The sequence below is a fragment of the Cololabis saira genome, chromosome 7, assembly GCF_033807715.1.
Source record: "Cololabis saira isolate AMF1-May2022 chromosome 7, fColSai1.1, whole genome shotgun sequence".
NCBI lineage: Eukaryota > Metazoa > Chordata > Actinopteri > Beloniformes > Belonidae > Cololabis > Cololabis saira.
The window spans coordinates 4,382,922-4,398,368 of record NC_084593.1 but is presented as its reverse complement, the minus strand read 5'-3'; the positions used below and the strand labels follow the sequence as shown (position 1 = coordinate 4,398,368).

Genomic DNA, 15,447 nt, shown 5'->3' with positions numbered 1-15,447 from the left:
CACTGATCTTCCAGCGTAGTGTTGTTCAACTATCCATTGCTCTGCATGCTTTAAATGCTTCTCTGTTGCGACACCCCTGATTGGATCACCATCAGAAAGTCATCACGGCCTGTACAAGTCTGTCAGTGACCCAGGAATTTGGGCCATTGACAGAAAAAGACATGCTTCCTAGTCACTATGTCATCATGATATACAGAGTACTTGTCACTGGGGTAAAAAAACCAAAAACTATTGGTACCAATATCGATATCAACAAGTATCGGTCAAGACCTATACGTAATTCCTCCAGGGAGCTGTTCGATTGATTTTGATTGATTTTGAGTTTTTATTTCGGTCCATTTGGATACAACATGATACAACATGAAAAAGGTCCAATATTTTAAGTGGCACCGAAAAGGTATAGGCTGAAGCCAAGGCTTATTATGCCTACCCTTTTATGAACCTCGACTCAGGAGGTTTTATACAAAACAAAACTAATAATTTGGGTTCAAACATTGAAAAAGAATGGATATATTGGACAAGTAACAGAGGTAACAAAACAAAAAACAAACTATAATTTGCAAGGAGTGATAAATTAGGTGGTGCTGCTTCACCACACTCCTCGGCTAAACGGCCGCGGAGTGGATGCCGATCAGAGCATCTCCAACGCTACATGTCAAATCAGAGCTGCAATTGCTGCAACAAATTGTCAAAAGTACATCTACCATCATGTTGAGACCTGTACTGGTACTATCGCAGGGGGGGGGGGGGTGAATGCAACAGCATGCAGGACGTCAGCAGGGTAACGTGGGCGGATCTGATACATCACCGACTCTTCTGTTCAGAAAAGCCGCAGAGCGACATTACTCCCAAAAGCACCTTGTAATCCTTCAAGTTGAGGAGACTCAATCGTAATCACAAACATTAATCCTGCAGGACCAGTGGATTATTGGGAGGGAAAAGACATGCTAGTGTACAGTGGGAGTTTCAGTCGGCAGACGGCAAGTGCTTGTCACATATTTCTCTTTTGCACAGCGGGCTGCGGTGTCATTTTTGGAGGATAATCATCATTTTTCACATCCTCTCTCAAAAATCTTAGATTTTTTAGAAAGAGACATAACCCTCTATATGCTCTTTTCTGCCTTAAAATACGCCACTTCCCTGGTGGCTGCCCTCGTGATAAATCGGGCAACATAGGAAGAGAGCTTTGCAGAAATAGGGCAGCCGAGCCAGCTCCTGCTTCCTTACAAAGCCCTGAGCTGCAGGGTGAGATTGGATTCCCTCTTCCTTCAGCTCCCTCCCAACTCTCCCAGGTGTTGTGCAGGACTGCCGTTTGTTTGTATGTGTGTGTGTTTGGATAATGACAGCCTCACTTTCATGTTGACACTATCACTACAGCCGGCAGGGTCCTTGTGATGAATATAAATCGACGGCAAAGGTTATGTTGGGATGCGTGACGTATTTACGCCCAAACTGCAACATATGCGATAGGACGAGAGGACGTAAAAAAGGCCCAACGCATGAGAGGGAACTGAGATGAGACGTGTCTGCGGGACTTTATTTCTTCAGGGCTAAAAGCCTGACACCTCATTTCAAAAGCAAAAGTCCCCTTGTTGCAATATTTAGACTGTAAAAAAGTGCTGATGAGAAGGAAAATACAACATGATGAGGGTATGGGAAAGGCTGCAGAACACAGACAGATTCACAGGGTCAAAGGTCACAGAGCGAGACGGTTCTTCGGGCTCCTGGTGGGCCCCACTTCCTTCTTTAGCCTCAGGGTCCATCTTGAACAGAAACTGTCCAAAATGTCCAAAGATCTGGAAAGCGACCAGTGACCCTAAAGCAGACCTAGAGCATTGTCTTTGTTTTCAATTAGTTGTGGTTAAAAAGTTTTCATCTGACCACAGTCTCGTGAGAGCAGTTCAGAGAAAGATGCTCGGGGGCTAACGAATAGATTGAAAAAACAAAGCTCAAAAACAGCCAGAAAGAACAGAGCGCCAGCCCTATTAATTTATCAGGTAACCCTTTGAACCCCAAGCCTATTTTGTTGGTACTTGCATTCTCTCAAGGTTTTGAGGGGTAACACTGGAATGATCATTTATTGGGTTGATAAACCTTCCACCAGTCAATACAACGCCAGGAGCAAGTTTAAACTGTCCAATTCCAGCTTTGTGGGCAGCTTTGCCCACCGCCCCAGAGAAAATAATAATGAATTCAACTTGTAACACACTTTACATTCAATGAATCTCAAACCACACTTAGACCATTATTCATTCATACACATTCTCTCCGGTGGTGGTAGCTACGTTTTTGTAGCCACAGCTGCCCTGTAGACTGACAGAAGTGTGGCTACCATATCGCGCCAAACGGCCCCTCCAACCACCACTAACATTCATACACATTCACACAGTTGGGTAAGGTGTCTTGCCCAAGGACACTACAACAGCAACTGGGACTGCCGACCTTCCGATCATTGGACGACCCGCTCTACCACCTGAGCTACTGCCGCCCCGGAAAAAAGCAGACAAGCCTAAGGGAAATCGGCTCTTGTTGTCAATGAAAGTTCTTCAGTGTCTCATCAATTACCCACGTAGCTGTAATTTGATTAACTGATCATTCGGGGTCCGTCCCAAAAGAACAACAGCAGCTTGCTCTCCTGCAGACATGTCCGATGGTATTGCTGGCGACAAAGAAACGCTGTAGTATTTGAATGTGCCATAAAGTTAAGAACTGTAAATAAGCATAAAGTTGCACCGTAAAATGGATAAAACCGCAGAGAAAAATAAACAGAATTCGGGCCGAGACTCAGGGGTGGGATGGAATGGAGGAATTTACATCTTTCCTGTCCGACTCTGGTTTGAGTCACAGCAGGAGGAACCTGCTTCAAACCGAGTAGATTTTCATATAAATTAAGGCCACACAAGGTGGCGGAGGAATACCTAATAAGACGCCGCTCACCGGCAGCTCTTCGGTGCTCACTTCTTCCCTCTCCCTTCTCTCACCTCGCACCATAACGCAGCCAAGCACAGCCATTGTGTGCGTTGGACGCTTTGCACGGATGAGTTGCTGCTTCACCTCGGGGGGAAGACAAACTGTTAGGAAATCCTGCTGCGTGCAGGAAAGATAGGATGCACGATTTAGAGATTCTGCAGCCATTCCTGGTATCTCAGCACGGACAATGTGACCTCTGATGCTGCCGGCTTCCTTTTGCTGTAAGCATTTATTCCACTATGAGTTACACTGGAGCGATGAAGCCAGATTAGTGACTAAACTGTCAAATTAAATAAGCTGCTGCATGCTGATGAATGAATCATAAGCCCCAAACATTTCAGATTTTGATTGGGAGCATGCTGAATGATAAAGAAATGCAGAAACAAGGCCGATATGAGCTTAATGCAGCTTGATTGAGACCAATCCAACAAATAAATACTCTATAACTGTGTTTTGTCCTAAACCATGCAGGTCCGTAAGCCCTTGCTAGGCCTGTTTATCCTAGTTTTGAAACTAGGCTAAAGGTTAACACGACCAAAGCACCTTACTGTGTTCAGTACAGGACACAAAAAGTTAAAGCCACATGATTAAAAGAAGATAAATAAATATTTCTACAAACGGATAAATAATTTCAGCGTTTCCACGACTACAGCCCGGCACTTAATAGGCCTGGGTCGTATCTTTAGTAATAATCACCACCTCTCCTCCACATTGAAGCTGCTATGTCTTAATGGGATCAACTCTGGCATATTTTTCTACGGAAACAAGATGCGTTGCATCAAATTGATGCCTTTCTATGCAACATCCCAACATGATGGAGTTGCATCACTATAAACTATGAAGATGCACGATCCATCCTTTCTGGATTCTGATCAAATTCCAATTTATACTATATATATGACTAGATATGGGTTAAATGCAGAGAATAAATTTCCCCATTGTGGTATTACTAAAGGAAAATTGATAATTTTATTACAATTTATTTATACCTCCTGATAACCAATGCCGATTCTGATTAAAAAAAGGGGCTTCTTGTTTATTGATGTGCAATAAAAGTGCAAAAACCAACATTTACCCTTCAAGCACATTCAAAAAATGCTTGATCTGAACACAATTAATCAATTATGATCATTGCAACAGGAAAAACCTAAATGTTTGGATTTTAATTGTAATTCTCTTCGATCAGTGTGATCGTTCTGATATCCGGTCGGTGAATTATGTCAATATTGGCCCCAACTACCGACACTCTCCAACTGTATTACCTACAATCGTCTCATGTTGCGAGAGCGTGCACAACAGCTGAACACATTGTCTTAACAGATTACTGGAAAAATACCTAATTCTCCACAGAAACCCCCCAGCGATTAATGGCCGACCTAACAGGTTCCCCCCCGACCCTTGACCCGGTGACAGCTGCGATAATCTCCGGTGGAGCCCTGGGAGCCGGGCCGGGGGGCAGGGGACGGGGGGGATGAGTTAGCAGACACCTGAAGTCGTCTGAAAGCTCATTTAATCTCAGACAGTGAGCTAATACGACTATCGCAACTATTTCAAATGAGGGTTGAAGTTGGGTGGCAGCAAGAGGAACAAGGGAGGAGTCTCTTATGATCTAAATTTGCTTGTAATGGATTAAAAAACAATCCCCACATGGGGACGAGCTCACCAAACCACGAGAGGAAGGTTTGTAGCACATTTATGTCACAATTAAGAGTTTGATGCTTTTAAAAATACCAATATCTGAATTTTCTTCCTCCATAAAAACGTGTATCACCACATAGAAATCAAGTATCTGCTGGACTTTAATGACATTAATGACAGGAAGTAATATCAAGGGGATAAGGAGCTTGAAGAAGGAGTACCTTTATGAAAAGTGAGAAGCAACAATAATTAAAGCTCCAAGCAGCGATGAACGGGCCCTCGCGCGTGCAATTTTCACCAATAAAGGTCAAGGACTCAAAACCGAGTCCGATGACACCACCCATGACTCTTTATGTCAAACCATTCAAAAGTTATGGCAGAAAGTAGGAACTATCAAATATGGACCAATCAGATGAAGGGTGGGCGCGCTTTTTGGCATCTATCGTCGCCACGGTAACGCTTTTGACTGAGAAAAGTAATGTGCATCGTCGCAAGATCTAGACGCACATTTTGATGTATAACACACCTGGGTGCACGTTACGGTTCGGGCCGTATTAACTGCTGAAGGAATGGCATAAATTTAGCCAAAATTACACGATTGATTCAAAATGGCCGACTTCCTGTTTGGTTTCGGCCATGGCGAAACCAAACAGGTTGCGACATGATACAGGTGTGTACCAATTGTCATGCATTCGTCCGTATTATGGGGCATGAGGCACGAAGTTTTTCTGTCTGGACCAATCAGATGAAAGGGGGGTGCGCTTTTTGGCATCTATCGTCGCCACGGTAACGCTTTTGACTGAGAAAAGTAATGTGCATCGTCGCAGGATGGAGACCGGCTTGCGTGCAAAATTTGGTGACTTTTGGGGCACGTTTAGGGGGGCAAAAAGGCCCTCCTTTCGTCAGAATAATAATAATAAGAATTCCTACAGATACAATAGGGCCTTTTCACTTTAAGTGCTTGGGCCCTAATAATCTCTGCTCATAGTGATGCATCCCCCAGCCTCACTGAGGCTTTGTTCAGCCTAACAGAGACCTGGCCAGCGTGAGCTTCAGCTGTGATGCCAAGACGTTGGGAGGAGCAGCTGAGGAACCACCATGTAATCAATTATTGAGCGGCCCCCTCACCTGCCTGCACCAGCAGCACACGGCGACATGTGACACACGAGCAGCTGATGAGCCTCACATTCAGGCCGAGCACCAGCCCCGTGGGGGCAGGGGGGGGGTCGGCGTCTGAGCCGGATGCCTGATGGGCCTCAGAGGGATTTGGGAGGAAGCGAGCATATTCCCCGCGCTCATACTGACGCACGAGTGAGATGGGGATCTGTCGCACGTTTAAGGCTTACGACACACCGACTTCCGTTAGATGTCTTGGGTGCATCACTCGTGCATGGAGGCAGTTTTTGGCAACGATAGAAGTGTCGGGGGGAGGGGGGGGGTAACATCCAACCTAATCCCTCCAACACTGACTGCGTTTCCATGCATCAATAACCCTTTTAAAACCCCAATATTGGCAAAAACCTGAATTTGCACGGCCATGTAAACACCAATAACCCCTTTGAATAACCAGAATATATTCATATTATAATATATTATATATATTCATATAATCATATTCAGGTTTTAAAAAACCTGAATAGTACCGGGATAGCGAGATTTACAAGAAGGAGAGAGAAAAGTTGCGCGAAGCAGCATTTGTTTTGAATTTGGATACAGGAAGAAGAAGCAGAAATGACGGCCTGTGTTGAAAAGATCGATTCTCCGATTTCAAATCGATTCTCATATTCATTCCTAAAAATCGATTCATATGTCTAAAGATCGATTTAAAAAAAAAAAAAAAAAAAAAAAAAAACATTTTTTTTTGTGTTTTTTTTCATCATTACATTACAACTTTTGGTACTTTTTTGTTTATACCCAAAAAGGAATATTTTGTTGGACACGAGAATAACTGGTGCCATGTTTTTGCCTTTAAATATGTTTAAAGGTATGAAAACATTAAAGTGTTAGGTTATAATTGCATAAATTGTCTATATTTCTTTGCTTTATACTATATACTGTCTTGGGGTACATTTGCATAAATGTTAAAAACCAAATTCTCATAAATGGGGAAAAAATAAAACTGATCTGTTTGGTAATTCTGCCCCACGATGTTTCTGAAATCAGTTCTATCAGCATTCTGGGAGCTGATTGGTCCTTACAGCATCATTAGCTGCAATACTTGCTGTTTATTCTCAATATAATACTAGTATTAATATGTTGCAGAACTACAGTCATATAATTCATGCAACAACTGAAAAAAACAGTTTTATTAACACTAACCCAAATCAATATCGGATCGAATCGAATCGGATCGTGATAATCGGTTCTGAATCTTAAGAATCGGAATCGAATTGATTCTTGATATTTGAATCGATCCCCAGCCTTAGTCTGCACCGTTCTGTCTGCTCGTACTCTTGACCTTTGACTGCGTTGGCGTGACGCTCCTGCAGCCTAAGTGAGCTCACCTCCAGATATGTTACAAGAAAAGCATGAAGTAAAGAGTTTATGTGAGTGATTTTGTCCGTGCGGTGCCCTTTAAACGCCCGCCTGTGTGCATCTCGCCTGTATCCAGGTGATGCTCGTGAGTGTGCGTGCGGCGCATCGCGGCAGAAGGGACAGGTGAGTCACGGCGGGGCTGCAGGGCTGAACACATTGCACACTGCAGCACCGCTCAGCACGACAGGAACAGCCAGCACGATGACGGCACCAGATTTGTGGGGGATAAAACACCGGATGATGGACAGAAATCCACCCAACACGATACAGAGGCACCAGAAAACCAGCCTAAACCTGCAGGCTGAGGAGGGGGAACGGCGTCCACCCATCTGTCCGTCTCTCTGTGCGTCCGTGGCTGCAGAGTAAATCCCAGTCACTGCCAATAACACCTGAATCCATCACTCCTGGGAGGATCTGTAAATCCTTGATATTTATACCCCCCGTCTGACTGCTTGCCTACTAGGCTGTCTGGAGCCTTTGCTTGTCTCAGCCACATTCCCGTTTCAATCGTATTTATCTGCCTACGCGACGCAGGGGGATGCAACGCCGTCCTGCTCGCAGGAGAAAGCACTTTCAGCATCGAACCCACAGCGGAAATGGTTCTGGTTTGTTTTCTATTGCACAGATATCGTTTATGTCACCAAAAGGTTAATGAAAAACCACTTTCACAACATTATTGGAAGCTCAGTTTAGCCATAATAACTTTTCTTTTTCATTGAGCAGAAATGTTTGCAGCAATTATACTGTTTATAGTGTAATTATGGGTAAATAAAGCCATTCTAGCTGCATGTATCCCCGCAGTGCAGCGCTATCAGGGCTAAATCCTGCTATCAGCTGAATGTGGTCAGTAGGGGACTGAGTAACTTCCTATTGGAAATGGGATAGGATCACCTGATAGCCGGGGATGAGAACTGAGCGCCCGCTGCATCCGAGCTCGTGCACGCGGACCCACAACCGCACGCGGACGCAGAGGCGTCATATTTACAGAGCGAAGAGCCGAGCCGACACACAATAAGAGTCACACGGCAGCGCCGTAATGACCCTAATCTTTATGAAGTTTTCCAGCGTGCCACATGTGGGTGTTGTTTCAACGATGCAATCAGCCCCTTAAAGGCTGGAGAGCCGACTTTGAGCTTGATGAGTGTTCGTGTAGCCTCGGGACTAACACACAAATCACCCGGAAACAACTGCTTCTTGATAAATGTGGAACGTTTTATCGGGGCTGACTTTCTTCTTCTTCTTTGTGTCTTTAAATAAAATAGCTCCAACTCTTGTTATAATTTGATAGATATGCACAAGCAAGAGGAGCAGCCGACTTCAAAAGCAGGCAGTTTCTTTGCCAGAGCGAACAGTGGCGTCAATTCAGTCAAAGCTAAGGTATGGCAAGGTTATGAGTCACAGAACTTAAGTAGAGTATCAATCAACACGTCTGGCAAATACACATCACAGAAGTTTATGTAGCTGATCTGTGTGGTCAAGAAAATTGGAACTTTTTCAAATGCAGTCTCTCGCTCACTGCAAAAACTCAAAATCTTACCAGGAATATTTGTCTTATTTCTAGTTAAAATGTCTCATTTTTAGTCAAAAAAATCTCATTACACTTAAAACAAGAGTCATTACCAGAAAAATAACTTGTTATTTGACCATTTTCACCTGTTTCAAGTAAATTTTCACTTGAAATAAGTAGAAAAATCTGCCAGTGGGACAAGATTTATCTTCTTATTACAAGCAAAAAAATCTTGTTCCACTGGCAGATTTTTCTACTTATTTTAAGTGAAAATCTACTTGAAACAGGTGAAAATTGTTGTTTTTGAATCTTGTCTTAAATGTAATGAGATTTTTTTTGACTAAAAATTAGACATTTTAACTAGAAATAAGACAAATATTCTTGTTAAGAGTTTTTGCAGTGTAAAATAACTAGTGAAATCGATCATGTTGTTCTGATTTGCATTTGTAGTTATTCTATATGTATTAAGTAATAGAATAATCAATACAAAGAGACACAGAGTAATTCCATAAATGCATTTACATTTTCCCCTAAAGCCGAGGTGGCGGCTGCCGGACCTTCATACCCGACTGACGCCCCTGAGAGCGACGGACTGACGTCTGTCCCAGGGGTTGCTGGTTGTAAAGGTAAACCCTGCTCTGGAGTTCACCCTGGCTCACTAGGAGAACAGCACATGGGACTTTCGTCACAGCGGTTACTTAACCGCCGGTCTGCACGTCAGAGCCGGGACCAGACGTGGCACCGGCTAATATTTTACCAGCCGGTGCCCGCCGGCCGGCCGGCCGGTCCTGTCCTGTTACAGCAGGCCGGCGGTGACTGACGCTAAGTCCGACTGATCTTCCCAGAGTCAATCTGAGAGTGACCCTCGACATCCGGTCAATGATTACCACGCCACCGCTCAGCGGCTCCAGCGGTGGAACAGGAAGCACGAGAGTTTACGAGCGTAGGATCCAAGTAGGAGCTGCAGCTGTGCAATATTTTAGTAATCGAGTAATCGGATAAAACATTAGATGTTAATTGACATTACTAAGACTGAATTATATAATCCAGTAGGTTCATGGCTGTGCATTTAAAAACCCTGAACTTACACCAGTCGACAAAATTCACTGATTCACTCAAAAAACTAAGGATCTTACCAAGAAATAGAATAGAATAGAATAGAATAGAATAGAATAGAATAGAATAGAAGACTTTATTGATCTCCCAGAGGAGAAATTCAGTCGTGCAGCAGCCAAAACACACACACGCTTTATACCAAAAATGTAAAATAGAAATAACCAATAAATAGTTAAATAATAAAAAGAGCAATATAACAAGTAGAAAAAGAATATGTACAAGAGAGAAACAATAGTAAACACCAAAAAAATGGATAATATTTATAAAAAATTTACAAATATTTTCAAATATTTGTAAATTTTTTGTAAATATTATCCATTTTTTGGCGTTTACAATTGTGTAAATGTTCTTATTTCTAACCTAAAAATGCCATTATACCTGATAACACACATCAATTAAAAGATTAGGTGTTTTTTTTCTGACATTTTCCAACTTTTTCTTTTAGTTAAAACTGTAGCGGGAACAGATGTTTAGAGGAACCTATGTATGTACCGGGTTAGAGGGGGAACATATAGGAGAACGGACCAGAAGAATATAGAGTGGATTAAAAATAAAAGTTAAGCACTGAGTTACATGTGTCTCCGCCTGAGCATGATGTTACTAAAGCCAAACACATCCTCCTCTTTCTTCTTCCTTTACGTGTGCGGCGTCAGCGCGTTGTGCCGCATTAAACGTAGTCCGGGTGAAATACCAATACTTTGAGCTGCAAAATGAAACGATTCCTCGAGGCAGAGAAAATTCTTCCATCATTTTTTGTAATCGAATTACTCGAATTATTCGAGGAATCGTTTCAGCCCTTTAGAGTTTACAGGCTCTGACAGCATCCGCTACTCCCACAAACTCTCACACACATTTGGGCCGAATCTCGGCCACTTTCAGTCATCTACATCAGCTTTAGCAAAGAAACACCTCAAGTCTGGAGAATCTTTTTGGTAAAACAAACTAGTTCTTAAAGAAGTCTGTCACTTCTCTTACAGTACTGTCTCAGAAAATTAGAATATTGTGATAAAGTCCTTTATTTTCTGTAATGCAAAAAATTGTCATACATTCTGGATTCATTACAAATCAACTGAAATATTGCAAGCCTTTTATTATTTTAATATTGCTGATCATGGTTTACAGCTTAAGAAAACTCAAATATCCTATCTCAAAAAATTAGAATATTCTGGGAATCTTAATCTTAAACTGTAAGCCATAATAAGTAATATTAAAATAATAAAAGGCTTTCAATATTTCAGTTGATTTGTAATGAATCCAGAATGTATGACATTTTAGTTTTTTTAATTGCATTACAGAAAATAAAGAACTTTATCATAATATTCTAATTTTCTGAGACAGTCCTGTATGTGCAACATTTAAGTAAATAACTAAAGAAAAACTAAAGTCTTTCTAGATCTACTACTTTATTGAAGAGTTAGACCTCAACCCATGCTTCAATTCTGACATAAAGTTGTACAGAAAGCGTAATACAAATATTTGAAAAGTTGCTGCACAAGTACTCTCTCTCTCAGTCCTCTAAAAGCAAATTATTCAGCATTTTCTCAAAAGGCTGCACGACTGGATTGTGAAATCACACTCTGTTTCACAGTGACTGAGAAGATCAACTTGTTCTCACATATGTTGAAAACCTAAACACATAGCTGACGTCAGAAGCTCGTCTTTCCTTCCCCCCGCCCTCTTTCTTTCTCTCTCTGTCTTATTTGAATACAGTGCAGGGAGAGAGTGCAGCATCTGCGAATCAGCCAGACATCACGGGGCTTGTGGTAACGGAGTCTGAAGAACATTCAGCAATGGAAACCATCAGTTCCACCACAGCACTCTGCAGGGGGCGAGCACGCTGAGCACGCTGAGCTTTAATGCAAGCACAGAGCAACACGATCCATCACGATCCATCTATCTAAGTATATATTAAAGAAGCAATCAAAAGTATGCATCATACTGCAGCCTGTGGAGATAACAGGAAGTGGTTGCTGTAATTTTTGCAGATCCATTATTAGCCCCGTCGTGCTCGGCGGCTGTGAACGGTAAATGTGCTAAAAAAGTAATAAAAGGAGAAACAATGCCAACTCAGCTGAGGCATGTTTGTCTGGCCAAAACTGGAAAAAAAAGGTATAAAAGTGACATTTTATTTGCAATAATTACATCCAGCAAATGTTTATTTATTCCTTATGTTACATACAGGACTGTCTCAGAAAATTAGAATATTGTGATAAAGTTCTTTATTTTCTGTAATGTAATTAAAAAAAAAAAGTCATACATTCTGGATTCATTACAACTGAAATATTGCAAGCCTTTTATTATTTTAATATTGCTGATTATGGCTTACAGTTTAAGATTAATATTCCCAGAATATTCTAATTTTTTGAGATAGGATATTTGAGTTTTCTTAAGCTGTAAGCCATGATCAGCAATATTAAAATAATAAAAGGCTTGCAATATTTCAGTTGTAATGAATCCAGAATATATGACATTTTTCCAGAAAATAAAGGACTTTATCACAATATTCTAATTTTCTGAGACAGTCCTGTATCTTAAAAACAGAAACGTGGGTAAACGCAGAGCAGAGGAGCAGCCGGGGCAAAGAGCCCGAGCGAGTGAGAGGAGACGACTGGAGCGGTGGAGTCTGTGAAAGAGAGGGGGGGTGGGGGGGTCACATGTCGGAACCCGCCCCCTCCACGTCACAGGAACGCCCCCCTCCCTCCCTCCCTCCATCCCTCCCTCCACTACAACTCACATGACTGCAGCAGCCTAGTTCTGTAACATCAGTCACGAGGATGGAGTACTACAATAACCAGCCGGCAGGGGCGAATGTCTCCCCCCTCTCCCTCTCACGCAACCCCCCCTCCTGCCCTAATAACCAGGAGTAAATATTAACCTATTAATGCAGTGTTTGTTCAATAGATAACCTTATCAGACTAGACCTGAGAAGAGAACTTAAGCTGTGATAAAAACGTCCGATTCTTTAGGTTTTCTACTCAAGTCACCTTCTGCTCAAGGACTTTGCAGCAATCCAGCCGTCCAGGTCGCAGAGGAAGGATATTATGTATGTTACAAGAGCAGTTTTCTCATTTCATTTCTCTCCATCCAGCCTCTCCCCCCCTAACTGGGGCCCGGCTGGCAGGAGACAGGAGTGCGTTTCGTTTCACGGTCACGTCCCTCACACTGGCAATATCTATATGTGCTATTAGATGTTCGTTCCTTTTCATTTTCCCTTCACTCAGCACAACATATATGGAGCCCCACGTCTGCTCCTGTCGGCTTACGGGAGGTTCGGCTGCACAAGGTGACTTTGTGCTGGCTGTCAAAACACACACTGCTGCTTATATGACACACATCTCTCAACAGGCTCCTATAGGGGGCCATAACATAGTCAATTTGAATAAAGTTGCAATATAAACGGGCATTATGATGGAATAATAATAATAATACAGAGGGGAAATGGCATTTTGTAAACTGAATATGGTGCAAAGGGAGAGGTTTTAGTATTGGAGTGTGTGTCATGCAAAATCACAATGAGGTTTTCGTGGATTTGCCCCCCCCCTCCCCCCCTGTTATGTGCATCATTTTTTTTAGATGCTCCGTCTCCACATCCATCTGCATGCAGAGCCTGTATGTGTAACGTGGAAGCACGTGTCACTGCTGCAGCTTATAAATAGCGCACAGTCTCCCTGGATCCCACCACACACTGATTTAACCTGCTTAAGGCTGATTTATGGTCCCGCGTTAGATCGACGCAGAGCTTACGCCGTGACGCTGCGCGTCGCCGCGTAACATACGCACGTAGGCTCTGCGTCGATTTAACGCAGAAGCATAAATCAGGCTTTAAGCTCCCAATCAGCTGTGAGAGATCGCCCCCCCCGGCCCCCCCAACCACCAGTACCGACCACCATCCACCCTCCACCGGCCCTGCAGAGCCACAACAACCCCCCCGGTGGAATTATGTCACACCGACCGGGATGCGGTAACACCGGGATGGGTGCGGGGGCACCCATGGGTGCCGATCAAGGCGTTACATGAACGGCAGTAATCCACGCGTACACTCCGCTGCCAGGAGGGGAGATTAAGTTCAGGATTGACTGATTCCCTGTTCGAGGGGTTTTTTTTTGCGCGTATTTAACCAACTAGGACTCGCAATTCCCCTGAAATTTCGCTATTTCCCACACAAATCCCTGGAAAAACGGCACACCTCACACCCCCCGGTGCCCTGGACATAAACACATAATAAACACAACCCTGTTAGCCCAATCATCCCCCGATCCGCCGCTTATTCCAGTCAGCCCAGGCGAACAATAGTATGAGCGGAGACGCGTTTTGTAACCAGGCGATTACGCAAACGATTACGAAAGGGAGAAAAAAAAGGAAAGAAAGAAATCAACTTTTTTTATCTCTCAGCTGATCCAAACCCCCACTGTCTCGGGTCCTTGTTGCTGATTTTTGAAGAGGAGACGCTAATAAAGTGACCGGTAAACGGGTTATTACTCCACTCCGGAGAGGAGCGCACCGAGCGAACAGCCTGCGGTTTATTATCCCGCAGCCCGGAGATCCTCCAGCTAAGCCCGGCGTGCTGTGGCAAGCAGCTTACACTGAAGTGGATAAACACCCTTACAAGCTACTGAGGTCTTAAAAAACATTTTAACAAGACATCTGCTTTGATTTGGGTCGATGATCCAAGTATTGATAACAAAAACGGGAAGACGCATCAAAAATAACGCGCTCTATAAGCGCGTCTTTTTTCCCCGCACATGGTTTTTTATAAACCAGCAGTCCTGTACTGCAGCTGATGGATTAGTGTAATAATATTATAATATAACAGTCCTCTCTGGCTGCTTCCATGCGTTAAGAGGCTGCAACCACGTGTCCAAAGTCAGTCCGGCACTGAAATTAAAACTTCCTCAAGAATGCGTGTAAAGTTTCCAAAGCGCAACCTTCTGCATACCAAATAATCCTGCTGCGTTCCACAGTCCAAAACATTTATTCGTTTTTTTTTTTTCTCATCCATCAAATCTCTCCCCCACACCACCACCATCAATTGCCGATGGCTGATGACATTTCCTTCCAAAGACACGTGAAAGAAGCCAGACGTCAAAGTCGGAGTGGATGTAAAACCAGCACATGCGACGCCGGCTCCGCACTGTGCCGGGGAGATGCTTGGTCGGGCAGAGCCGCAGACAGGCTCGCATCAGCCGGCCGCGGCGCACCGATCAGCCCGGCCCCAGCACCGGAGCAGGCTCTCCCGCAGAGGCCGGGGTCTTACCTGGCTGCCGGAGTTTTCTGTCAGGTAATTGAAGACAAAGGACGAGAGTTCCTCATCTAATAGTGGAGCGCAGTCCGCCATCTTCTAGTGAATGAGGAGCCCGTGGAGTCAGAGAGAGGAGTATAGCAGGAGGAGGAGTGAGGGGGGAAACAGCCTGTAGGGGGCGCATCTATTTACACATGATGTGGAGCTGATTTATGGTCCCGCGTTAAAGCGACGCAGAACCCTACGGCGTAAGGTTACGCGGCTCTGCGTCGGTGTAACGCGGGACCATAAATCAGCCTTTAAAACAGCACGTTAGGCAAGGTGAGTTTATTTATACAGGACTGTCTCAGAAAATTAGAATATTGTGATAAAGTCCTTTATTTTCTGTAATGCAAAAATGTCCTACATTCTGGATTCATTACAAATCAACTGAAATATTGCA

General features: G+C 43.5%; 1 protein-coding gene across 1 annotated transcript in view; it reads right to left on the bottom strand.

The window, feature by feature from the left end:
• ppargc1b (peroxisome proliferator-activated receptor gamma, coactivator 1 beta) overlaps nt 1–15,101 on the bottom strand; it is a 137,791-nt gene extending 122,690 nt beyond the window's left edge. The window contains exon 1 of the mRNA XM_061724749.1: nt 15,021–15,101. Within this exon, the coding sequence (XP_061580733.1) occupies nt 15,021–15,101 (81 nt within the window). The remainder of the gene's footprint in view (nt 1–15,020) is intronic.
• Nucleotides 15,102–15,447: the final 346 nt, after the last annotated feature.